The sequence below is a fragment of the Ascidiella aspersa genome, chromosome 9 (assembly GCF_963924565.1).
Source record: "Ascidiella aspersa chromosome 9, kaAscAspe10.2, whole genome shotgun sequence".
NCBI classification, from domain to species: domain Eukaryota; kingdom Metazoa; phylum Chordata; class Ascidiacea; order Phlebobranchia; family Ascidiidae; genus Ascidiella; species Ascidiella aspersa.
In genome coordinates this window covers 25,409,428-25,436,900 of record NC_139455.1, presented here as the reverse complement: position 1 = coordinate 25,436,900, position 27,473 = coordinate 25,409,428, and the positions used below count along the sequence as shown (strand labels likewise).

General features: G+C 33.6%; 1 protein-coding gene across 1 annotated transcript; it reads left to right on the top strand.

Moving 5' to 3' along the window:
* The first annotated feature begins 241 nt into the window (after positions 1 to 241).
* LOC146134633 (mitogen-activated protein kinase kinase kinase kinase 5-like) lies at positions 242 to 25,738 on the top strand. Its single transcript, XM_083397570.1, has 27 exons — positions 242 to 450; positions 1,652 to 1,709; positions 2,072 to 2,162; positions 2,408 to 2,472; positions 2,737 to 2,792; positions 2,862 to 2,909; positions 3,456 to 3,623; positions 5,544 to 5,683; positions 6,680 to 6,764; positions 7,221 to 7,307; positions 7,755 to 7,875; positions 8,711 to 8,760; positions 9,379 to 9,428; positions 12,650 to 12,688; positions 14,070 to 14,096; positions 14,949 to 15,024; positions 15,690 to 16,157; positions 16,435 to 16,488; positions 16,910 to 16,975; positions 17,611 to 17,770; positions 18,356 to 18,455; positions 19,440 to 19,602; positions 19,978 to 20,101; positions 21,011 to 21,157; positions 21,699 to 21,791; positions 22,358 to 22,484; positions 23,360 to 25,738. Exons 1-27 carry the CDS (start codon positions 355 to 357, stop codon positions 23,457 to 23,459), a joined length of 2,859 nt encoding a protein of 952 aa, XP_083253696.1. The 5' UTR covers positions 242 to 354; the 3' UTR covers positions 23,460 to 25,738.
* Positions 25,739 to 27,473: the final 1,735 nt, after the last annotated feature.

Genomic DNA, 27,473 nt, shown 5'->3' with positions numbered 1-27,473 from the left:
GTTTTAAGGTTTTTGTCTAGAGTTGTTTCAACTCAGCGAGGAATTTCTAAAATTTTAATTATTGAGGACAAATGTTCAGTTTAGAAGTTTTACTTTACACAACGGACACCAAAAAAAATTCGTGGCGCAACACACAGACTTATTTTCTTAGCTACTTTAGTCCGATTAAGGTAGCTTTAACATACTATTTACTAATTTAATTGAGTGGAGTGTATGTTAATCTCTTTTTAATTGTAGTTAATCTTTTTATTAAAAATAGGGTCTTGAAACCCAATAATAACTGCATTGTGCGAAATGGAATAGCAATGAAGACAGTTTGAGTAGTTTTAGGAGACTTACTTGCCAGCATTCACCATGAATCCAGCGGCTGATATTTCACGAAAAAATCCCACAGATGACTTTGAACTACTACAGAGAGTTGGAAGTGGAACGTATGGCGACGTCTACAAGGTGATTACTTCAACTATTTTCCCTCAAAATAATTTTCAGGCTCTGGTCTAGAATCCTACAACAGCGTTCAAACAATAATTAAATGAACACACAATGTTTGGGTTAGGGTGCGAGTTAGCATACGCCCCATTGCATTCCAGGGCGCTGGTCTAGAATCCTACCACAGTTCTAAAATCGACGCACAACATTTGAGTTAGGGTGCGGATTAGCGTTTGGGTGTGGGTGGGTCAAGTATTATTATATTCTTTGTTTAGTAATAATACTTGACCCACCTTAACCCAAACGCTAACCTGCACCCTAACCCAAATGGTGTTTCGTTGTGGTAGGATTCTAGACCAGCGCCCATTCCAGTACCTTCCCTTCAGAGATCTTTTGCGTGGAATGCTTGCTCAAAATCACGCTAGTGACATCATTTGGCGTGAAACATCGCTGGCCTTTTACCAAAATTTACCAAAACAAAATTGTCGTTCTTGGCGTATATATTGTCCTATTTCGGCATAGGATTTCAGCCGAAAAAAACTTTGCGTGAATCTTTGGCAGCTCCAAATTATGGAATGCAGTCAGGAGCGTACGGGCTTGGGTGGTTTGAGCAATATTAACTAATAACCTGTATACCCTAAACTAAATTTAATGCGTTGTGGTAGGATTCTAAACCACAGCTGTTTTTTGTTCTGTGCTCCTATACCTTTCATATCCCACGTTCATGGTTTATATACAAGCGGTTTTCAAATTTCATGGGTTGTGCAACAGTGTGGAAAGTATGGCAAGTGCGCCCACTTTTTTCAACAAACCAAACCTACACCCCAAATTTAAATATGCACCCTGTTTTCTTATAACAGTAGCGGGTGCCCTTTTGACCTTTGGTGCACCCCTTTCACCCCATTTTTCAGTCTTGCACGTCTGTGAGATGCAATCTATTGAAAAATGCCAAAGATCTTTGCGGAAAATGCCTTAAAGCAACTGGGTTTTGTGCATGGCGTTGAAGAATTGATATTTACCTGCTTAATCTAGTTGTGATCTGCTAAACTTTTTAGACTGGGTTGTAAACGTTTTTTTTATGAAGGGACCAATTTAATGCCAAAACTAAGCATGGTCTGTTTGTTAGCTATCATAAAATTTAAATTGATTAATAAATAGTTTACTTAGAGCTGTGACAAGTTTATTAAGTTGTTTTTACAGTATATTATGCTTTAATTTTTAGGCTCGGCACAACACAAGTAAAGAACTTGCTGCCATCAAAGTTATTAAGTTGGAACCAGGTAAAATCATATTATAGTTTGGCCGAACAAAATGACATAACTTTCATGGATTTTTAACTTTTTAAGCATTCATGCATCAACTTTCGAGATAATGTTTGGAGTTGTAGTAAAGCGTAGTAAGAGTTTTCTATGTTGAAAATGAATAAAGATATATTTGTACGCTCAAAATGATATATAGTGATGTATGGACTTTGATATTTTACTACATTACTGTCAGTTTAATGTTGCATTAACTAATTGCTTTGTTAAATCTTCAATCAAAATTTCACCATGGCTAATATAGGCAGAAAGCCAATCTGGAACTGTTGTAGGTTTTCCAACCAAAGTTTTTCAGTATTGAAACATTTTTATTTTCTTTACAGGCGATGACTTTTCAGTCATTCAGCAAGAAATTATTATGATGAAGGACTGTAAGCATGTAAACATTGTGGCATACTTCGGGAGTTATTTAAGGTGCATTTTAGAGCTTAAAATTGCTTGTTTTTCATTCAATTTGTGTTAATAGAGCGTGTTGAACAATATATATATCTTAAGGAAAAAGTTCACTGTTATTTGTTTTTTTGAAAAATAAATAAGTTTGTGAAATTATACCCTCATTTGTTTGAAATTATGGCCTTCTATTATAATTGCCCCAGACTTGATATCAAATTGTATTTTCTTTCATTTGTAAAAAAATGACCTAATTTTTTGCTTTTTAGGAGAGACAAGTTGTGGATTGCCATGGAGTATTGTGGTGGGGGATCCATGCAAGATATTTATCATGGTAAGAAAATGACTTTATTAACTCTACCTATGAGCATTTTTTTTTGCAAAAAATGCCCCTAATTAGTTGTGTAGGGCATAATTCCTAAATAAATAGCACTGAAAATACTGATCATACATTGATTTATTACATAAGTTTTGTATTATTTTTATTTTTAATATTTTTGGGTTTATTTGAATTGTAACTAAATGTAAAAAGTTTTTAGTTAGCAATTTTTTAACACAAGTTTATCTAATTTTGTTTATTTATAATTTTTTTTTTCAGTTACCAACTCGCTCGATGAGAAGTTGATTGCTTTCGTCTGCAGAGAAACATTAAAGGTTTGTCTTCAGTTGTCTGGCTTTGTAAATCTTAAAACTAACACAATTCTAATTAATCTGTTATTTCAGGGACTTGCCTACCTACATCATGAAGGCAAAATGCACAGAGATATTAAGGTGCGTGGGTGCTTTAGTTCTAGTTTTTCAAACTATTGTGAACCTTGTTGTTTAATTATATTTTTGGTTTAAAATACTAAGACAAGCAAATTCTAATCAAAAAAGTCAACGTTGATTTCTAATTTAAACAAAAATTGAAATTATAATTTTTTAATTAAAAAAACATGTGGGAAAAGCAACACCGCAGAGAAATCCATGTTTTTTACTGTAGGTTTAGTGAAGTTTGTTGTTTTTATATTAAGTTGGGAATATTCTTGTTTATAGCTGAAATTTTTTCTGAAACATTTAAATGATTTTTTTCTTTTTTTATCTAAGAAAAGTAACAACTAAATTAATGTTCCAATCCAATGTATTCTCTCTGTAGGTTTAATAAAGTTATAATTTTCTTACATCACAAAAAAACTCAAAACAATGATAACGCTCTAAAGTGTTTTATTTGTTTGTTTTTAACATTTAGGAAAATATCATCTCAGAAATGCCTATGTTTTATCTCAGTTTAATAAAGCTTAATTTAGTTTAATAAAGTTTTAATCTTGTTCACCACAGGGTGCCAACATTTTGCTGACAGACGAAGGTAACGTGAAACTGGCAGACTTTGGTGTGTCTGCTCAAATTACGCAGACAATCGCCAAGCGCAAATCCTTCATTGGGACTCCTTACTGGATGGCACCCGAAGTGGCAGCCGTGGAGAGAAAAGGAGGCTATAATCAACAGGTGACAGCATTTTCTCATTACTGTGCTTACAAGTTGTTTCTTGTTGTCATTGGTGTCCAGGGATGATTGTAAAGCGGATTTGTTTTAATCATCAAGTGGTTTATTTCCAAGGAAAAACTCACTTTTGCAAAGTAGTTCGTTACTACCATTTTAGTCCAAGTAACAAATTAAGCAAAAGTCACAAATAAAGTCATACCTTTTCCTAAAAAATCTCTTTCTATACAGGCTTTATGTGTGTGTGTAAACAAGTATTTTAATTGTAACATTCATTTACAAAATCACTTTTTTAAAGTAGTTCTTTTCCAACAATTTAACGCGCAAGTAACAAAGTTAGCAAATGTCACAGTTTAGGCCTCTTTTTTCTGAAAAAATCTCTAAAGCTTTATACGTGTTTAAATTTAATTTCAAACATTTTATTTGCACATTTAGCAACAATATTTATTATTTTATTTGCACCATTGTGCAAAAAAAGCCACTTGATTATTAAAATAATAGAGATAAAAAGTACAAAATTTATTTTTAGGTTGCAAATATGTTAAATGTCAAACATTTTAATTACACTATTGGTAAAAAAAGCCACTTGATTATTAAAATAATAGATATAAAAGGTACAAAGTATGTCGATTTTCAGCTTGCAAATATATGATGTTAATAAGCAGTAAAAATGCAGAATTACTTCTGTGTGATATTTACTGTCTAATGTTTTAATTACATCAATAGATAAAAAAACAAATTTACAATTTTTACAAGCATCATTGGTATTATGTGCTTTAGTTTTTCATAACACTAATGTAATATTATTCCGATATTACAATTTAAATACAAAGACACCTCACTTGTGTCCTTGATGTTAAACACTTTACTGTAAACCGCCTTCTGTTGTATTTACCCGATATGCAAAAATATTGAATGCTGTGTGTATACTGCTTCCTTGCAGCATTGCATTATAATGTTGTTGTAAGTAAATTGTTATTTCAACATAGCATATAAGTTAGCTTGGCAATGGTCTATAATCCTACCACAACGAACATTGTTTGGGTAGATTGAGCAATATTATTAAATAATAATGCTTGACCCACCCTCACCCAAACACTAACCAACACCCAAAACCCAAATATTGTGTGTTGCTTTAATAATATGTATCGCCTTGGTAGGATTCTAGACCAGCGCTGTTATCTTTTTTAACCCTATAAGAATTTTCTCACATATTGGGATGACTATAGGAGTCAATAAATTATTAAAATACTTGCTGTATCACACCTGACTCATTTTTTCCCAGTGTTTATATGTTAGTGCATTGCTACTCTTCACACATTTCACTTAAGCTACCCCTAGTATCTGCTATTGAGTCATAACACAGGCTTTTTTAACCCATGTGCATTACGTCATGGTCGACTAAAGCAGCTATTTTTAACTAGTGCTTGTGGCGCTGATTTCACAAAGTATTTTTTTTTTACAACAATTGCAACACTTTAAACAAAATAATTGCAACCCTCTTCTTGTTGGTTTATATTACACAAAATTTGTTAAATTTTATGATATTAAGGACATTATTATTTTGATGCATTTCTGCAAAAATTTATTCCATTATTAGTGTAAAATAAACACCTAATACTTTATAATACACTAAATATCTTGTTAAAACAATGAAAACATAAATATATAATAAATAATTACATAAACAAATCAACTTAAGAATACAATTTGTTAACAGTGCCATTTTTCATTTTTTGAATTGACAAATACTTCTGTTAACCAAGGAAAATACATAGAATGGTTGTGTAAAAGCTCGTCCACTTAAAAATACAATTTTTGAACAGTGCCACTTTCTAATTTTTATAACAAGACAAGTAAGGTTATCAAACAAGATAAATATATATTCAAAGGCACCTGTTTATTTGACAATTTATATACTTTTAGTGTGATGTTTGGGCTGTCGGAATCACGGCCATCGAGTTTGCCGAACTCAAACCTCCAATGTTCGACCTTCATCCCATGAGAGCGCTGTTCCTCATGTCAAAGTCAAGTTTCCAACCTCCGAAGTTGAAAGATAAACAGAAGTAAGATTCCTAATAAAATGACATTTCTATAACAACCAGGTGGTATATAAGTGTAACAAGGGCTGGGTAGTCGATTAAAAATAACTTAAGTCCCGACTTCTATGTGTCCCATCTCAGGACAAAAATAGGCCCTCATTCTGGGTCCGGGTCTGGCGCAAAAATGTATGATTTTGTCAAGTCCAGAGTCCGGCTCCTACTCTACAGTCCTGTATAATTCATCCACCCACTATACATGGTTTGAAAATATTACACCAATGCCATTCCACCTTTACAATTTATAGCTTGTTACTGCGCATCCGCAAAGGACTCTGGACTTTAAATGCTGAGCAAATCGTAAATGTGACATTTTTTGTGGAATCTTTTTTTATCTAATGTGGCTACTCTACTTTAAAATAATTTAAAAAAGTTATCCTATAGTTTTCTAAAATTTTTATTAGGGTCAGTTTTCAAAAAAAAAATGATTATGGTTAGTTTTTAAAAATTGAAGGGTCTGTTAGCCTTATAATTTTGTGTATAGCGTCAGATAAAGTATAAGTTTTAACTGCCTTGATTTAATATACAAACAGAATTCAAGATTTTTCTGTTTAGACCTAAAAACTTGTTAACCACCCTTTTTGTAAAATTAAAAACATTTTCATCACTTTAAACATGTTTGTATTAAAGCCTGAAAGAGCTGTGTACCAAGCACAGTGGTGCTCAACTTTTTCAGTTTGCGACATGCTAAGAAAATAACAAAAAATGCTGCCATATTTTACAAAGGAATAAAATTATTCCTTATCAATATTTTCCCAAACAAAAATTTTACAGAACTATTAACAAACTATTGAGGCGCACTTGTTGAACACTGTTTGAAAATCATTGGCCTAATTTGACGATGAAATATTTGTCAGTGTGTGAATGCAAATTAGAATGTTATACAAAGATGCTTTAAAACTACAAGATAGGACAATTAAAGTTATATGTATTTCCATTTTGTTTATTTTCTCTGTATTTTAGGTGGACTACGGAATTCCATTCTTTCATTAAAGCGGCCCTTACAAAGAACCCAAGACGAAGACCTTCATCTGAAAAGATGCTAACTGTAAGAAAATTACACTATTTACTGTTTACTTAACTATCATTCTGACTACACAAATAAATTTGTCTCAATTGCCCAGAAATTATCGTTGAATAAACAGTATTTCCTTAAATCTATTTTTTTGTATTTCATTGGGAACAAATGGTTACAAAAAAGTTATTTTCTAATTTATCTGCTTAGATATTAGTTTAATTGAATATTTATGTATACGAATAAATTATTTGTTTTGATTTTAAATATATACTTTAAAATGTTATGTCAAAGTTGTTTTCACTTAGGTTTCTTTGAATTTTTTAAGTTTTTTTACATTTTTTTTTAGGTTGTTATAGTTGACAGATAGCTAACAATTTTTTTTTAGCATTGTAAATATTTTCAAAACTGTCTAATGATATACATGAATACATGATTGAACAAAAACTTATCAGATGATCATTACAATAAAGTATTACTTTCTTTCAGCATCCATTCGTGACACAAGATAGTCTATTGCCAAGACTTGGTGTTGATGTTTTGAAGCGAATGAAAGACATCCAGGCCGGAGACCAGGTTTGTGTATTTCTATCTTATTTACCACAGCTTCCAAACCTTTTTTCAGTTGTGGACTGTTGTTCTGCGTATGTGCATGACCGGTATGTTTCCTCATAATGAATCCACAAGAGTATGTGAGCCTACAGACCAACATATACTATAACTACACTACTTGTGCTGCTTGAGTTTATCCAAGTTTATGGACCGTTTTCATTCTATTACTATGATTATTGGTTGAACACTTGTTGGCCATCCCTGGACCACTGGTTCCCAACCTTTCATTAATAGTGGTCTGTTTTCTTAATCACTTTTTTAAGAACTTAAACGGGCTTGCAGACTGAAAAGTTTGGGCACCCTTGGCTTATATTACTTGCAGGTATCTTATTTTGGTCACAATTTGCAACCCCCAGTCCCCCATGTTACCCCAGCCTTTAGAAAATGCTGAAACTTTTCCTATTTTTTCAGTTGTACCCAGATTCTGATGATGATCCATCTGACCCGCTTGCAGACGCCATCGGGAAGGTCAAAATACGACCTTCAAAACCCGCTCAGGACAGGGATCTAAAAACTAAATCCGAAATGCTGAGTAAGATGATTTCTTGTTCAATAAAATTCTAAATTGTTGGCAATGTCACAATCTATTTTTAACTCAACATAAAAATTGTTGTCCCCTTGTAGAAAAATGGTCATTAAATTTTTTGGAAACTTATTTTTGACTTATTTTTAAATTTTTAGTTTTTCTTACTCCAAGTGGCAAAGATATGATGCGTAAGCCTTACTCAAATTCATCATTTTCACTTGTTTAAAACTATTATATCTTCAAACTCGAACACAAAACCATAACATATTGGTTCATAATATAACTCTATACATTAACTTCATTGATATATTGTTACTCATACAATACATGACTGCAATGTCACGACAAAACAATTTTAATTCATTAACTTACAACAATGACACATCAGAGATTCATGCTAAAGGGGTAGGCTTGAAAACATCAAATCAAATAGATATAAGCTCATAAATGACCAAAAGACTATAACATTTTGCTTTTAAAGTTATTTACCTGTTTTTAAGCAGTTAAAATTCATTATGCTTTACCAAAAGGACATAAATATTTTATTTTAAAGTTACTAATCTATTTGGGATTATCGTTGTAACCTAGCAAAACGACTTTCATGTTTTCTTAAAAGGCATATTAAAATATTCACATTGAAGTTGAACTTTAACCATTACTAGTTTTAAAATGGATATCTCTGAAACAGGCGACATCAAATCATACTACAACACTTTTGTCATTAAATAGATCCTACCATAACAATAAAAAGCAATTAGTGTTTGTTTTTTGTATAGGAATAATATAACATCAAAGCTGAGCAAGATTTAAAGGATTTTTAACCGATTTTTCTTATTTTTAGTGGAAGGAGTAAGAATAGCTCCTGCTATGATAAGGGATTCTGATACTCCAGTAAGTAATTATTTTGTAAGTGTAAAATATACCCTAAACTTACCATAGTGTTCAATGTTTGTGAAAATTTCAGTATATACCTTGCAATTTATCTAGTAAATTTTGTTTGTATTAATATATTAAATTTCTTAAAAAAATCATAGGTATTTTTTTGCAAAACATGTCTTTTAACAATTGGGAAAGGCTAAATATTTAATAAATCGATAAATAAAATTCTAGACCTACTTGTGTATGATATATTTTTGTTATTAGAAATAGTGTGAAAACACGAAAAATTTAACATCCAGAATACTTCCTAAAATGGCCAACTTAGTTTGTAAAAAAAAAAAATTTCTTCACCCTTAAAGGTCAATGACAATAATCACTTCAAATTAAAACGAACATTCATTGGACTTTCCTGTTTTAATAAGTCACTGTCATCTATATATTCTTAAGAGAAACATATTTTGCCTAAATGACCGACTTTGATTAAACAGAGGTCCAAAGAATAATGTATTCATGTTTTTTTATTTTAATTGTTATTTAATAAAACCTGCATATTTTTTATGTTATCCAGCGTATAACATTTGAAAGCAGGTTTAACTTACAAAAAGTGAAACAAGAACATCTTTTTTATAGGAAGCTTACCCGGAGCCATCTGAACGTTGGCAGGGCGAAGAACCTTCAAAGTAAGTTTTTTCCGCGTTGTTTTAGCTTTGTTTGGCATGTCTTGGCATTGTTTTCACCCAATGTGTGATGTTCAGTAGCTTGCTTCACCCAAGTCCACACCCAAACATCACCATTTGGAATTCCTGTGTTATTTCATGCACTTAAAAGCTTACACTAATGCCAATACTTTGCGCTGAACATAAATAAACTTTGGAGCATAATGGCTGGAGGTTTCAGTTAAACGTGGTCGAAATATTAAATCTCATAGAGAAGTAGGTTGCATTTTGTAACATTTATATATCTTTTTATTCAGTTTTCAATTGATGTTTAAAATGAATAACGAGCTGTTTGAAATGTTACTTACTTCTTTGGGTTTTGATGTTCCTAATATAAATAAAAAACATAAAAATTCAATCAGATGACCCTGAAAACATATTTTTTGTAACCTGGTTTATGGTCACATTTGTGTAATTTAAATCAAGAAATAATTTGCACTGGAAGTAGGGTAAAAAGGCAGACAAACCATTTTTTGAGGCAGCTTCATGGATATGTTTTGTATACCGAAAGGTCACATGGTTAATTTGCTGTGCATTAATCAAAAAGTAAACGTTTAGATTTCTGTAGTTTTTTCTAATTATGAATGTCTTTGGTTTGCAGTGTGGTGGTCTTTTTTACACATTTTTTAGGAGTGACATTAGAATGTTCTCCAAAAAATCTAAGTCTGAATATTTGATCTTTATGTGATAAACTTGTAGTTTATTTTTTTCAATAAAAGAAACTTTTTAAACAACACTAGAGTTACAACGCCAAAAATGGGGCATCTTTGCCAAACTTATTAAAGGAAGTAAAACAATGGTTTTAAAGTTTTTTTTGTAAATTTTAAGTCAATTCAACCAGGTATATATTATGCCTATTACTGTAACACTGTTGGCCAAACAGCAACTGCAAAAAGACTATGTAACAGGGATAAGATTGGGCTCTGGAGACTACAAGTTACTTTTAAAAACGTGGAAAACATATTTGAATATTAGAGATTTTTGATGTTATTTGTTTCTCTAAAGCAGTAAGACTACATGTACCCCACAGTGTAAACTAATTTAGTGCAGGAGGAAGTTCTAAAAAAAATTGTGCTTTGCCACAATGAAATATTATTAATATATGAAACATAAATAAAGGAACTTATAATTTAAATATGAGGTCACTAATCAGTCAGTTTTTTTGATCTACATTTAAAAAAAAAGTGGCATGCAGTTTGCAAGCCGCAGTTTGCCTACATTTGCTATATAACAAAGTTACCAGGTGGCTACTTTAATTCTATTTCGCACCTGCCTGGGATTGCATGCATTGCTTACTGCATTAAAGTAGTAGTGCATGGCATGCCGTTAGTCATTTCCTTAACATGCACACACATAGAAATGCAATACCTACGCTGTCTGATTTATCCACTGGCTGTTTATAAACTTTTAGAACCACCTTTATTTTTAAACATGTTAGTCAAAGTGTAATTTTGATCAGACATCTTTTGTTAACCTTTGTATATATATGTTACTGGTTGAGTGTGTGGATTCTAGCTAATATGTCATTCTAATGATTTAAATACATTTAAATGTAAGCAGCATTTGCACAACATTTTGTCGCACAATATGAACTATAATAACTTTAGAAAAATGTGAAAACCAACCCCATGACAAACAACTAAAGCCTTGTCTGTATTGGTTAATCCAGTGGTTACCAAGCATTTTTTGCAACGCTTTTAAAAGTTTTTTGGACTTGCCACTCACCCAGCCGATATGTTTTTTACTAATTTTTATTTTGTTTATATTTGTTTGTAACATAGTATAAAATTAATCGCTGTATTTTTTTAATAACAAAGATTTCAACTGCACTTGCCAGGTTATCAAGCGTTTTAGTACAACAGTTAGTTTAAAAACAAAACGGAATGATTGTATGACACCCTTAAAAAATGTAAAGCGACCCACATTTTGTAACACTGAATTATTCAATCAAACATATTTTCATTTCCTACTTTGTTTAATATTGTATTCTCCCGTTTGTTAATTTAACTGCCTTAGTGCTAACACATCACCATCCAATGCAATCCAATTAAAGTACAAGGCATGCCTGTATGGCAACTTTAATATAGTAGTTTTTACAATGTAAAAACACATTAACCAAAGTCATTAGTTGCATTAAACTTTTAACAAATACTGGATTGTAGCAGCAACATGTCGTTTACGTTATGCTTTGTCATATCCTGGGATGCCATGAAGCGTTTTAGGAAGTTACCTAATGTAGAAGCACTGTTTGTAATCCAGGCCATGGCTGGTTTGTCCAGTTATTTACTTAATCATTGTGTTTACTCCTCTTTTAAATTTAACCTTAATAACTCTCATAATTAATAGAGATAGACCGATATATCGGTTTACCGATAATATCGGCCTATATTTGGCTTCTACTGATATATCGGTATCGGTAAATGCAGGCCGATACTTTTGCCGATATTTTAGTTCAAAAATATGATATAATTTTTCCTGTACAACAAACAACTTATCAATTTTTTTATGAAAAACATCTTGGTTTTAGCATCACGCCAAGTTAATATGCAAAATAATAGTTTAATAATTTATAAAGGTGTATAAACTAAAACATTATTAGGATTTCATTTTCAATTTATTCAAGTTTTGAACATTTCCCAGGTATACAAATAAATCAGTATCGGGTGGCAGTTGAAAAATTGTAAAAAATCGGGTATCGGTATCTGTCCAAAAAATGGATATCGGTCGATCTCTAATAATTAATATTAAATCCCCATATAGGTCATGCTTTAATTAAAACACTTTTATTATGGACAGACAGTAAACAATTGCATATTGGTGATTCATCAATAAATTAAATTGCAAATGTTGAAATTTCATTGTTTTGTTGCAAGTTAATGTTATATACTTCCCAACTTTTGTAAAAGCATGCAGTTGAACACAATTCAATATTTATGTTTGAAAGTGTAGCACTTGGGGCCTTCAAATTTGGTTAAAAAAACAAAAAAAAAAATTTGACCTAATTCTCAATTTAATGTAAAAATTTTGAAAGTTTTTTTTAAGTAAAAGAAAAAATGTAAATTGAAAAGGTTTTTTTTTGTCTCAATACCCTGGTGTTACAAAATGCTAATGTTTAGCTCATAATACGTTTTTCATCGTCTTTTGATTTTTTGTGTTTCTTTTTCAAATTAACCTCACTCTGTCAGGAGTCTGCTTCGTTCAGTGGAAGAAGAATTACATTCACGGTAACAAAAACAGCTCTTTAGATGTTTTTTCTCTATTGTTTCACCCTAAAGTTCCCGGTGCAATTAAGTACCCGCTGCCAGCCATTAACAAACGGTGCTAACTAACCGGCAGCTGAAAAAATACCACAATTTGCACAATGTGCTGAGCATGTCAAAGTCACTTCCATACTTTATGCTTGTTTTCTAAATGTTGTAGGCTGAATGAAAGGTTTGACTGGAGTCTTCTTTACTTATGGACACCAAGTTGCATTGCTGGGAAAAATAAAAATTGGTTCAAAGATTTGATTACAAATAAGGCATTGGCCTGCCAGAATTAACTTTTCAGAGCTGTTATTTTGACACTTTATTTATCCCAATTAGGATCTGTTTATTTGTAATTTTATGGGAGTGGGACCCTTAGTTTTTAGGCAGTCAACTCTTAAATTAAGAGTTGTATAATTTGATAGATAAAAACTGAATATATTTTGTGTTTGATTTTCAGTTAATTTAAACTATTACCTTATCCCAAGGTATATAAAAAATTGTAATCGTTATTAGTATCAGTAGAAAAAGTGTTAGTTTTTGGTCAATATCTATTTTATAACTGGAATCACCCTCTTTAAAATTGTGCTGTATATAAATTCTCCGTATCATAGGAATCCAAACCAAACTGTGGGCAAGTTTATGGCGACCAATGCCTTGCTTGCAATCAAATTTTTGTTACCTTAGTGGTGCAAGTTGGCCTTATAAGGCAATCCAGCAGAAAACAAATGAGCTTGGGGTTTTAATTTCATAAAAACTCTTTTTACATAATTTTTTTTAGGAGTGACATTATAAAGATCTCCTAGCAAATCTTAAGTCTTAATATTTGATCCTACTGTGATAATAATTTCATAAAAACTCTGATTGGGTGCTTTATTTTTTGGGACATAGAAACTTAGAAATATTCCTAGCTTTTAGTAAACCATGATTCACTTTTTGTATATTGTTAGTTATGTAATGTTAGATCGTGTTAGTTTTTCGTAACTTTAGTCATTTTTTATGCTTGTCACAAAACACGTTTTAAAAAAAAACAGCATATAACACAGCTGCAGTTATTAGCAGTTGTATTGTGATTATCTAAACAGTTTTCTTTTGTGTTAGCTACATTCCAATCATTACTTGCATGTGCCGCATGTAGATTTAAGCGCAGTAAACATTAACTTTTAACTGCTAACACATCTACTTTCGTGCTTGTGTTTGTTGTGCTTGTAACTTAATGCTGTTAAACTTACTGACCTATATATTTTATTCTACTCTGTGAATGTGTAATGCTTAAATAGTTGAATATTAATATTAAAAACCTATTTGTTCTTACAGTGATAAAGATGTTTTTATTAACAAATATTTTTTTCTGTTCCAGGGGCCATGGATCATACTTTGACAACAAGTGAGTCTTTTTTATTAAAACTTAAAAAAAAAGTTTTTATTGGGCTAGCAATTTCTGTGTTGTGAAAATACTAATTTTAAATCTCTAGATATATTTTATTTTGCTTACTAACAGACTGTTTTAATGATATATCTCCATCATTTTGTTATTTTATCAATTAACACACAAAAATGTTTTTATTTATTTTACCACAATTCCACTGCTCGAATTCACACATACATAACTGTATTTTAGAATTTTTTTCATAAAAGTATAAGTTTCTTGTTCTAACTGAAATTTTTTAATACTGAATGATCTCATGAAGTGATTTACCACATTTTATGTAAATTTTACTGAATTTTTTTGCTGATTAGTTTTCTACCAAATAACGTACACAATCTGCCAGTGATATTTTGAGTTTAAGGCAAAAATAATGTGAATCAACCGAAACCAGCAACCTATTTCGTTGGTCAAACCAGTTTGTTTTAGACGGCTTGCAAAAGAAACGTCTAATTATTTTAAATCAAAACAAGCCTACATAAATTTTCGTTTATGTATTGCAAAATAACTATCCAAAAAACAGTAATTTTGTTTTTCATTAAACTTTTTCCTTCTTTATAGTAAAGGATCTTTTGATTTTACCACATTTCGCATGATTTTTACTAATTTTTTTTTTGCTGATGAGTTTCCCATAAGGTTTATAGGCAACTCAATTACGTTTTTAGTCAAACTTTTTTATTCTTTTTTATAGTGAGCGCTCTCTGTTGGCCAATTTTAGAAAATTTTTGCCAATTTTTTGCTGATTTCTTTCTCATAAGGTTTATAAACAACTTATTTTTAACTTTTAATCAAACTTTTCCTTCTTTTTTATAGCGAGGGTTCTGGTACAATGCGGGCAGCAGATGGTTCATCTGGAACAATCAAGGGAGGACCACCAATTCCACCCAAGGTCAGTTTGCAACAGTCAGTGTCCCTGACATAATTTTGCCTGCTTTCTTATACTTTCTGTGTTGTTTGTGTATTTGAGTGGCGTACTCATTTTGCAGATGGCTGCATGAATTAAATTTTTTTTTAATATGAAGAGAAAATTGTTTTCAACATGTTACTTAAGGGTCTCATTGCTTTTTCTAAAAAAAGAAAGACCTGTTTATAACCTAAATCATTGGTTTGGCATATTATGAACCTCAGTCTTGTAATGTAAGTGTACTTTAGTCACTGTTTTCAAATGACTTGACTTTGACGAGTTTACCAGTTTTAAAGGTTCATCGTTTTATTTTATATCAGTATTTTGACTGGGAGATGACTTGCTTTAATAAAGACTTGGACTTAAGTTATTTTAAAATAAATTGATTTTTGACGTAATTTTAAAATGACATGTTAACAACATTGTTATGAACTAATTTTTTTAATTAAGTAAAATTGAGAACTTTTGGCTATGAAATCAACCAGTCACATTTTATTTGCATGTAAAATACAATCAATTAAGCTCTTTTTTTGTTAGGAAACAAAGCCTATAAAACTATTTCGCAAGAACCCAAATCAAAAATCTGATGAAAAACCAAACTGATTTCAGATTGCATGTTTTTTATTTTTGCACTCTTATTCTTTGTTCAGCCGCGGCAATACGGCAATGATTACTCTCCTGGCCTGGCTCCACCGGCCAACGCGGTCGGGCCCCCAAGCCGACCCCCCAAAGACCTATCAGCGGCGCCGGTGGTTCCTTCAAGACCCCCAAAGCCCCCTCCGTACAGTTATAACGGCTCCAACCTGGACGAGGACCCCCCTGTGGTCCCACCACGGCGCCGAAACTCCCCTAACATCACATGCCAGTCCGGCCTGGCGGACCCGGCCACCGGTCGACCCCCGGTTCGGCCCGTGTCCCGAGCACTTAATGGCGCCATAATTGAGCCGGGTCAATTGAACCGACCGGCACCCTCGGCACCGACGGCCATCAACCGGGCCAGTTTGGCCCACCCTGAGGACTCAGACGACACGACCCCGACCGGAAGCCCCTCGAATCAGCCTAATCTGCCCCCTCCTGCTTCTGGGGAAGTCCCGGCAGCCCAGAATAAACCCCCCTTTGTGAGAATGCCATTTTATTTTTGTTGATGATTGATTGTGAAGCATGTGTTATTGTTTTCGGTGATAAATATGTTATTTTGTTAAATTTTTGCAATTCTTCTTCATTATTTGTTTATTGAATTAGCATGTAATTATCTGCTATTACAGTGGTAGGAAAAAATATGTCGTGGTCCAAAGCACTCTTTTATCTGTCATAATATGTATGGCATTTTGTATGGAATGGTGACCAGTCATTGTTATGCTTTTGCAAAAACCAACCCCTGTATTTTTGTTTTAGTCGAGTTCGCAGCAAACTGTCATCAACGGTCTTCCCCCGACCCCAAAAGTGCATGTGAGTAAGATTTATCATCAACTGTTTAAACATTCCGTTAATCCTGCAACATTACCAGTAACCTTTTTCTCTTATCCCAAATAGCAACCGATAGTATATGAATACTTTTCTGTATGTGTTTAAGAATACTTTTCTGTATGTGTTTTGAAATTGAATGTGGAAGCCAAATGGGGATCTTAATGAAGTCATTTCGATATGAACTTGTATCAGTCACCTTAACTGATGATGATGCAAGTGCGTATTGAAAATTAAACGTATTTTTCAGGTTATGGTAACTTAGTCTAACTTTTTGGTTAGACTAACATTAATTTTTAAACTAAAAACAGAGTCGTACATAATTTGTCAGTATGTACGGATGTTAGATGGTGTCTAATTCCAAGTAAAAGCTGGAATATATTCAGCGTATTTGTGTTTTGTTTAGATGGGAGCTTGTTTCACCAAAGTGTTCAACGGATGTCCGCTCAAGATTAACTGTGCATCGAGCTGGGTAAGATAAGCTTTTATTGTGTTAAAGTAAACAGTGAGGTTCTCTAATGTTAGGGATCTGTTGCGGTATCACTACTTGTCCAAAACCAGGTGGTATTATGCTATTAGGCATTTACATCTTCAGTAACATAAGTCGTAATTACTGTTACAAAGAGTATTTTTCACTTAAAATAACATTTTAACGCGAATCCAAGTTTCGCAGCAAATGACTTATTATGTGTAAGATGCCTCTTGTAGTATTTACTGATTAGTGCAACATTGGTACTCACCAGTATTGAATACCGCACTACTGCGATAGTCGCGCTTATATACAGGCACAGGAATTTGTCATAAAGGTCGCACACAAAAATCCTATACAATAAAAGTGATTTTTTTTAATATATGAGGAAATACGTATCAGAATAAAATGAACTGGTATAAAATGTTATCGTCTGTTAGTATTGAACATGTTGTATATCCATAGGGCTTCTTATTTTTTCTTCAACAACGACTTTATTTATAAACAGTTACCAATAATTGGCTTGGTTTTAACTATTTTTTAACGCAAGGCTCTGCCTTCGGGACAGGCATAATATATTTTTGCAATCATATTACGGTTTTTATGAAATACATCATGTCCACCTCCTTACATTACAGGTGCACCCAGAATCACACGACCAGTACATATTGTTCGGGGCTGACGAGGGAATTTACACTTTAAACCTCCACGAGCTGCATGAAAACACCATGGAACAGCTGTTCCCAAGGAAGTGCATGTGGCTCTATGTGATCAGCAATGTTCTCATGTCCATATCAGGTAAAAATAAGGCAAAGTAGTTTGCAATACTTATGTCGGCCAGGGGTTCTTAAACTGGGGTCAATGAACCCCCTGGGAATCCGTGAGCTAGTTATAGGAGGTCCATGAAGGCCTAATTGAACTATTATTGTTTTATTGAGAAGTAAAGAAGTAATCAATTTTTCAAAAATGAGTTTAATTAAAAATAAAACATTTCAGCATTGAACGTATTTAAACTCTATTTCGCTTTCACATTGTGAGGAACAAAATTAGCGTATTTCTGAAGTCTATTTGTATTGTGATGTCTATTTATGACGTCATTTTTGAAAAATTATGCCAACTGTGCTCCGCCCGAAGCAAAACTAAATTTTAGGGGTCCGCAGTAAAAAAGTTTAAAAGAATCCCCGATGAAGGGTGTGAGCTGCAGCATTGTTTTAAAGCAGGAGCTCTTAACCTTTGTGTATGTTTTATCCTTTTAGCAAAGATGAATATCAGAATTACACCCAATATATAAAATGGTGCTCATACATGACGTAACAATAAAGAACAGTAACTAAACTAACATATAAACCGTATCAATTAGCGAAGCAAACGATATTTGTTCAGGAAACCGCACTTCGCAGCTCTACACTCATAATCTTGTTGCACTTCACGAAAACGCACAAAGAAACCAAAGAATTCACCTTCCAGAGAAGATGGTGCCGAGGTAATTGTGAACAATAGTGTAATTTTTATTTATTTAAAATTTATGGTGCTTACAAAATTATTTATGGTGCTTTCAGGCTGAGTAGGTAAAATTTTTGACCAAAATATTTGCCCATTATAAATAGTGTATATTGTTTAAGTAATTTGGAATTTCAAAGCACATATAGAAGTAGAAAGAGATATTCGAGGCGTACATTAAATGTTACCAACTTCATAATGGGCTTTGGCATTTATTCTACGTCTAACTAAAACTTCCAGCTGGTATGATCCAAAGCTATGATTAGTTATTGTATTTAAAACTCTATCAGTTGTTGTGATTTTAGGATTGATTTAGATTGGGATTTTACCTTAATGCTCAAATAACCAGTGTTGTAAACAAGTCATTTTGAAATGACTGAAGTCCCAGTCAAGTTATTTGTAAAATAACTTAAGTCCAAGTCAAGTCTTTTCGAATAAATAACAAGTCAAGTCCCAGTCAAGTCATCAGTTGCGCAAGTCAAGTACCAGGCAAGTCATAATTAGAGCAAGTCAACTTCAAGTCATGTCCCCCCCCCCCCGTCATTAAAATAAAACGTTAAACTATTAGAATTTTTAAACTCGCATGACTATGAACAATAACTGAACTAAAAAATAAGGAAAACGGAACATATAGCAAGTAATTTGTTTTTTGTGCAAAAATTTAGACAAATAGCTCAATTTTTTAAATAAAATACTTAAATGCTTTATTTCAACCCAAGTCATTTGTTCAAAATACTTAAGTCAAGTCAAGTCATTTTGCCCAAATGACTTAGTCAAGTCAAGTCATTTAAAAACAGTGACTTAAGTGCACTTAAGTCAAGTCATTGACTTAAGTCATTACAACACTGCAAATTACCTAGTTTTCTAATACATCACATGACATTTTAGCAGATTGTTGTTGGGTTAAAAAAATCAAAAACGGTCAAAATACGGTGTTATTTTCTTTACCGTAATATTTTCATTCCAGACGGTTCGCAGTTTCAACGAAGGTTCCAGACACTAAAGGTTGCCATCGATGTTCGGTTGTTCGTAACCAGTACAACAGCCACAAGTACCTGTGCGCTGCCCTCGTACAATCCATTGCCCTGCTGCAGTGGTATGAACCAATGCAGAAGTTTCTGCTAATCAAGGTGGGGCAAAAAATAACATTTGCTAAAAAAAATTCAACCTTCAACTGATGAATGATCACTCATAATTTTCTTAAAACATACATTAGAACTCATGCCCATTGTAACAGACACGGCCTAAAACACAAACAAAAAACGTAATAAGCAGTTTAATGAATAAAATCTCAATATGCAAACACTTCATAACTTTCTAGAACATACTTGAACCTATTTTTTCTAAAAACTTGTTAAGTGTTCCAGAAAAAGCTCAGTAAACTGTGGTTTAAAATCATCTTGCAAGAAAATATTGAAGAATTTTCTTTTTTAGATATTTTTTAGGTTATTAACTATAGGTCACCAGTGCAATTTGTACTATTTCCAGCATGTTTTTGTCCTTAGTCGTTTGATTACCCGATCCCTCATCCACTGCGAGTGTTTGAACTCTTGGTGACCCCGGAAGCTGAATACCCACTCGTTTGCTACGGAATCAGCTTCAATAATGCTGCCGCCAACAACAATGCAGGTAACATACACGACGTATTCGTATCATATTGTTGATACAATGCAATGAATGCCATAGACTAGTTACAAGGGCGAAAAAGGTGGTATGTTGTAATGAAACGCTTTGAAAGGAATGTTGGAACGGTAAACTCATTGTTGCTTGTTAACCCTGTAAATGTACCAGGGCTGCGGAGAGTCCGACTCCGACTGAACAAATAAACCTCTGGACCCGGTTTTCACCTAATTACGTAAACAAAATAACGTGGATATTCAGTTAAAATAACATGGATATTCCACTCATAGGGGTGTCGTATATATAGTTCATTCACCGAAAATACGTAGTTGGTGCTATTTAATCTTTGCAAGTTACCTATTGCGGCCTTATCTATTTCGAACTTGGTATTGCTCAAACGCTCGTCCGATTCGGGACTCTAAACGTAGGCAAGAGTCCCGAATCCGACTCCAGCAAAATAAACCGACTTCGCAGAGTCCCGAGCCAGTGGTGCTCCACCTATGGGTCGCGACCCAAAATTGTGTCGCCGTTTGGTTTGGGTTGAGTCACCGAATGAAGTAGTATCCATGGTTTGCTTATGTGGAGATTGGACTGGAGCATGTTCTCTACAAAAATTAAAAAAAACTGAAATCCGAAGACATGGCTCATGTTAAGTTTTTGGGAATTGATTTATGCCATTTAGCCTATGTAGCCTATGATTTCTTCGATTTAAAAAAATCAGTCAAAATAAGTGGATCGCCAAAGCTTCGCTGTTAATTTTACTCTTATCATTTTGTTTGCCGCGAAAACCGGTTGAGAAACACAAATATCTCAGAACACAAACAAAATAGATAAAACTTGTTTCAGCTATACCCCACGTGTTTAACCCACGTGTTTAAATTTGCCTTTACCAACCCAATATATTATTTCCAGGCAAAGAATCGGTCCAACCCGCTTACCACCTTGACACAATAAACCTCAACACTAACTCGTCATGGTTCGCTGATCAGGCAAATACAGCCTCCCCATTGGCTGTCGTCAACGTCACTCAACTGGAACGCGACACCCTGCTGGTTTGCCTCGAACGTGAGTTTTGCGAAAGCTATGTTAAATATGGTCGTGGTGCAAGAAAAGATGTTGATTGAGAAACGCAGTAATGGAATTAAACTAGCTGGTAGTAGGAACAAAGCCCTTTCAAAAAATATCTTTTTATTTATTTTCAACATAAAATAAATAATGATTTATTCGAAATATTTGCAAAATGCTACCTACCTGTGTACATTAGGATTAGGGTTGTTCAAAAAAACACTTTTTTGTCACGTGGGGACCCCCTGGAATTGTTAGGTTGTGTCTAAAAAACCCACAAACCAAATCTGAGCACATAGCTTTTTCCTTTTACATAATTATGGGAAACTAAAATATAATATGTCTCTTTTATTTCACCTTATTTTGTATTTACGCGTTATGCTCAAAAATCCGTGTACAACTAAAAAGTCACCGATTTTTTCTGCCAAAATCTGGGCAAGAATTTCTGGCTTCTGTTGCACAACAATTAAAGCTATGATACTTAACCCTTCTGTTGTTTTTCTTTAGCATTATTAATTCCAAGCCCTAAACTTTTTTGCAGGCGACGTCAAAATCATCAGTTTATCAGGGAAACTAAAATCCAGCCGAAAATTGGCGTCCGAGCTACATTTTGACTTCGTCACCAAAAATATTGGTGAGTGGTAAAATAAAAACAACAGGTTTTGATCTAGTGATTTTGGTGTATATCTAAAAAGAGCCTAAAGCCTACGACAGAATTATCACACCTATTTTCTGATAAACTCCGTAAAAGACTTGTAGGTTACTCGCGTGCCCTTAGTCGTATGTGTGCCATGCACCAGCGGTCTTACCCAGGGGTCGCCAAACTATTTTCATAAAGGGACGGATAACTGGAACAATTGACGGTCGCGGGCCGGGTGTTAAATTTGTGTCAATGCAATAAAAAAACTCTACCACTCGCTAACATTTCAGCTGTACTTTATCTGCATTAAGGAAATACGCCGAGTTGGATTAATTATCGCTGTTGGTCCGATGTGGCCCACGGGCCTTAGTTTATGGTGAATCCTGATACACTTGTTCTTTCACTGTCCCTTTAATTTATCGCTGATTTACTTTGTCCTTTGGAACGAAAAAAATATTTTCATTTTAATTTACCCCCGATTTAATCTTTTTAAATACTGCTACGTGTACCACCAGTTGAGAACCCTGCTTTAAACCGCTAACCTCGTCTTGTTGTTGTAGTTTGCCTCCAGGATAGCATCCTTGCTTTCCACGAGCACGGGATGCAAGGAAGAAGCTTCAGGAACAACGAAGTCACCCAGGAGATCTGCGACAGGAGCAGGATATTTAGGCTACTCAGCTGCTACAGGTAGGTTCAATAAGCTGCTGTTTCTAACGCTTTAAGTCTAGAACTGTATGCTACAAGCGAGTTCAAATAACTGCCTTTTTAACACAATTCAAGTTAGCTCCAGTATTGTCTGATAGGTTAAAAATTCTAGACGCTGAAAATGGCCAAGATTAAAAGTAGTAATGCGTGGAAAATAGTTTCGTATAAACACTGGGCAAACTAAATATGTGGTACTGTACAAAAGTTTTTAATAAATCACAATTTCAGCTGCAGGTGAGCTTAAAAAGCTGCTATTTCTAACGTTGTTTAACTTAGTCTGCTACAAGTCGGTTGATATTCTAGACGCTGAAAGAAATTGAGATACTTTACCATAGTTCCCCTGAAACATTAATGTCCGTGAAGTGGTTCTAGGGGCAAGTCGAGAAAAAAACATAGCACGGTTGCCAGGCGCATCCTGTTCGTAAAACTAGCTTGTGATGAGGTTTGAACTAACGACCTCGGTCATATCAGGACCGTCTGAGCTATAGTATACAGGCTCAATGGCGAACAAAGTCAAATTGTGCTGTTATGTTTAATCGTGTGATGTTAGTTTAAAATCTTTATCAGTTTTACACATGTGCAGAAATGATTCAATTATTTTTACTCGATTGTTTACAATTAATGACGGTTTGTAATTCATTAAACAAAATGCGATAAACTGCCATTAACATTAAGATTTAATGATTGCATTTGTCTTTTTATTTCAAATAAAATCTTTCGTTTTTGTATTTTTGCAGACATTTTTTTAAACCAGCTATTAGAATTGTAAGAATTTTACATTACGGATCCGTGCATAGTGTTGCCCGTGTAAGTGTATTGTTTACGACTTTTCTCAAAACCAGTTATTTCTGCCGCAGAGTGATCGTCCTTGAAAGCAAACCAACCGACAACCCCAAGGAACTTTCCAACCTTTACATTCTGGCAGGCCACGAAGATATGGTAACCTCAGGATACTGATCGCTACCCAACAGAAATGAAATCCTTATCAAGACGGGGTATTCCCCCAGCGGTCGCTGAAGGCCTATTTATTCTTTTCAATCGAGATTTCTCAAAAATACTTGGAAATTGACGCACCCGTATTGTGGTATACAAGAGTATGAATTGACATGTTTAAGATACTGTTTGCAACCTACATCAGTGGTTCTCGAACTGTTTTCCGATTGTGGTTCTGAGTAAGATTTTTCATAATTTATGACAATTAAGAAGGCAATGAGAAACATGATCCATATTTATTAAATTTACTCCATTAATGTTAGTGTGATATTTCTTCCTTGTTTCACTTAAGGACTGCAAAAAGTTCAGTTAAGATAATTGATTATAGGATTTTTATTTATTTTGGCAAAAAGCGGTCCGCTATGTAAAAAGTTCGAGAACCACTGCCTAAAGAATCGCATGTTTGAAACTGTTAAAGTAAACCCAAATTTTTGTGTTTAAACTCTTTTTTTGAGTTTTGCGGCCTTTTCACACAAAAGCGACTTATTTTAATTTTTTTTTCGATTTGTGTGAAAAAAAACTAGCTTTGATATCATCGGCACAAAATATGTAATATATATATAATATACATCGTTTTATTGTAATATATATTATATATTAGATAAAGGGAGCTGTTCTATCCTGTATATACGAGCGGAAGCGATTGCCATTCTTATTGTGTTGCCTTCTTGTTTTTAAACTCTACTTTTAGCGTCATTTTTTTCACCGCAGTTTTACGTTTATCTGCCACTGACTGAAACCTTTTGTCAAATAAAACTGGTGGCACCGAGTTTCAAGTAGGGGGTCCTATAATATCAGATCAAAATTATTAACGCTGGAACAAATTTTGCCATAATAGCCTGGAAAAATACTTTAAACGTTCCAATTCTATTTATTTTGCCTGCTTGAGCACAGGTTTAACTTTATAGTTAACATCGGATGGCGGTACTTTTGTCAAAGTATCGGTTATCGTTATCGAAATAAAGTTATCGGACATCCCCAGTTTGAAACTTTAGCTCTAAAAGCAATAATTAGGCAGTATGAAGTATAAAAAAAATAATAAAAACCTGTTTGCCAGCCTATAACTGTGTAAATTAGGTCGATGAAAAAATGTAATTTTGAAAAACTGCCATACATTTGCAGAGCGAAAATGTGGCTTTTTTCTGTTTACACGAAAACTTCTTTTTGCGACAGTTTAGGTGTATTTTTATCATTGTGATCTTTAAATGATATACAATAGCAACAAAAAACACTTATTGGCGTAAGATAAAGCCTGAAATACTAACACGCTAATAAAATTTGTCGATAAAAGTCGTTCATTTCAATCCAAATGCGCCAAATAAAATTTAGCGCCGCTGCATTTTGAACAAAAATCTCTATTGTTTGCCAAGGCATTTTTGTCGTGTCTATTAAACTTTTTTGGAGCACATTTGTAATTTGCGAAATGCACATCAACTTTTGAATGTGTTTGATGTGGTCCGCCTTTTTCTTGTTTCTCTGGGTAATAAAAAATTGACAGTTCTCAAAAATACAAAGAAGCACTTCTCAGTTGTTACTGCCAATATGTTCGTTCGTTTATTGGTTGTTTTCAGCAGTATGTTTTTGTGTCCAAAAAAAAAACTTTTTTCGCTTTTAACGCTTCATTCGAATTCGAAATAAATAACTTTTAAACGATTAAAAAGACATAAAAATTAAAAATATTTTAGTTGCTTTACCATAAATAGTGTTTCTAAAAAAATAACGGTGGATAATTTCTAACTGCGCAAAAGTTACGTTCTTCGTTTAAACTCTTTGTTTTTGCCTTTGTAAAAATTCTTCTCTGCAAATTGCATTTCTACGCTTGGTTTCTTAAGTGTCCGTTGGTAGCCGTGATAATTTTCTATCTTTCGCTTTTCAGCCTTATTTGTCGCTGGTTGAATTCTTTCTCGTGATTAATAACGTGGCTTTGCACCAAAACTGCTTTTTCCTCGTACGCCAAAGTTTAAACGGCTTTCATGTTTGTCTTTAGGAACTTTAAACCTAGCAGTATGTTTCATATTCTTTTCTCTTTGAAACCTTTAAGACGACAATGGGTCCTTTTGAAGTGATTAAAATATTTCTTTGGGTTTGGACTAAAAGGTTGTATCTCAAAACAAAAACTTTCTTTTTGAAAACCAGATAATTCCCTTATTTCAATTCAGTGTTTCTCAAACTTTTTTTAGCTTGTGGCACACTAGAAAAGTTAAAAAAATAGTCTGAACGCGTTAAAATACATTATTACACGGCAAGGAGTAACATTTTTAGCGAACATGTTTGTATTTATGCCTATACATATAATACTGTTTTTTTTTGTAAAATTACAAAAAATTTCTACATTATCATAATCTCTGAATGCACAAATTTTGAGAAACACTGTTTTGAAATCCACGGTTCATTTAAAACCACACTCCTAATTTTTATCCACCTTTTAAGCTAAACAAAATGGGTTGTCTGTTGTTTAAACTGACTTCGTATCTGCCACATTTGAAATACAATGGACTGGTTTGCTTGTTCAATACTCTGCCGTGTTTTCTTGCGTGTGTATTTATTAGCGCCTCTCCCGACCTTTTAAAACTTTCTTGTTTCTTTCGATTGTTTCACGATTTGTCGAGGCGCCTATAATAAATATCATGCAAATTTTGACCAACATTAATAGTTTTGACAGTCTACCCCAGTGATTCCAAAACTGTGTGCCGCGGCACACTAGTGTGCCTCCAGAGATTGTCAAGTGTGCCGCGAAACTTTTTTTAATTTCGGAAAAGAGAGTATTTATTTTACCAATAGGCACACACACAAGCATTTCTGACTTAAATACGCACTATTCATTACAAATTAACAATTTTGAGACATTTAGGTACAGTTTGTCGTGTTCAGGGTAACTGTAAAATTACTCTACTCTATTGTTGTCTGTTAAAAGTGTGCCGCAAAATAGTTAGGACTTTTTTAGTATGCCGCGTGCCAAAAAAGTTTGGGAACCACTGGTCTAAACTAAAGTCATTACCTTGACTTAACTTTTTTCAAATAACTTGACTTGACTTTAAGTCCTTTAAACAATGACTAAAAAAACAAGTGTTTCTTTAAGCATTTTTTTGGTAAAATTTGGTTATTTTTCTCAATTTTTGCACCTGAAACAATTTTTTATATGTTGTTTTTAGCTGCTTCACCGACGAGTTTACCAATATAGTTTAACATTTCGTTTGATTTTTGACAAGAAATTTACTTGCTCTAATTATGACTTGACTGAGACTTAGCTCGTACAGAAGTATAAGCAGCATTTTGTGAACTTTTCAATAAACCTTAAGATAACGGCTGGAGGTTGTAGTCAGTCGTGGAATGAATATCAAAGCCCATACAGAAGTATTGAACGTTTCGAATAAGCTTATATTTTCATAGAAATGCTCACAAAATATATCGATTTGGTCTTATTCGTATTGAATGTAGTAAAATCTGCTCAAAGTATGTTTGGCGGGGTTGCTTTACTGTATATACTGTATAAACAAGTGCAACATTAATTTATTAAATATCGTCCATATGTTATAGCTAGAGTAGACAAAACGCTTGAAACGGTTGATTTCTGTTCGTTAAAGTAAAAATGCGGCTTTGCTGATAAAGGAAAGGGCAATGAACATTTTTAAAACCTTGCTATTTTCGCTTGTGCTGTGTTTTTTTTAAGAAGAGGCCCGGATTAAGGATTTTTGTCTGGCGGGCGGCATGATTTGTTTTCAGGTTTGACGTCACAAATTACGTCATAAAGAATTACCCTTAAGAACCCCTCACAGTTCGTATAATTTGTTTTAAGTTACAAATAATTTAGAGTCCCTTAAACACCCTATATCAAGTTCATAACGCAAGATGTATACTTCCCTTTCAGCAGAGTTACACAAGATTTTAACTCTTTCTCGTTTTGCTAAGGTCGCGAGTTCGAACCTCACCAAAGGATAGAAATTTTAGCCAGACCATTTCGGTTAAAATCAAGGGTTT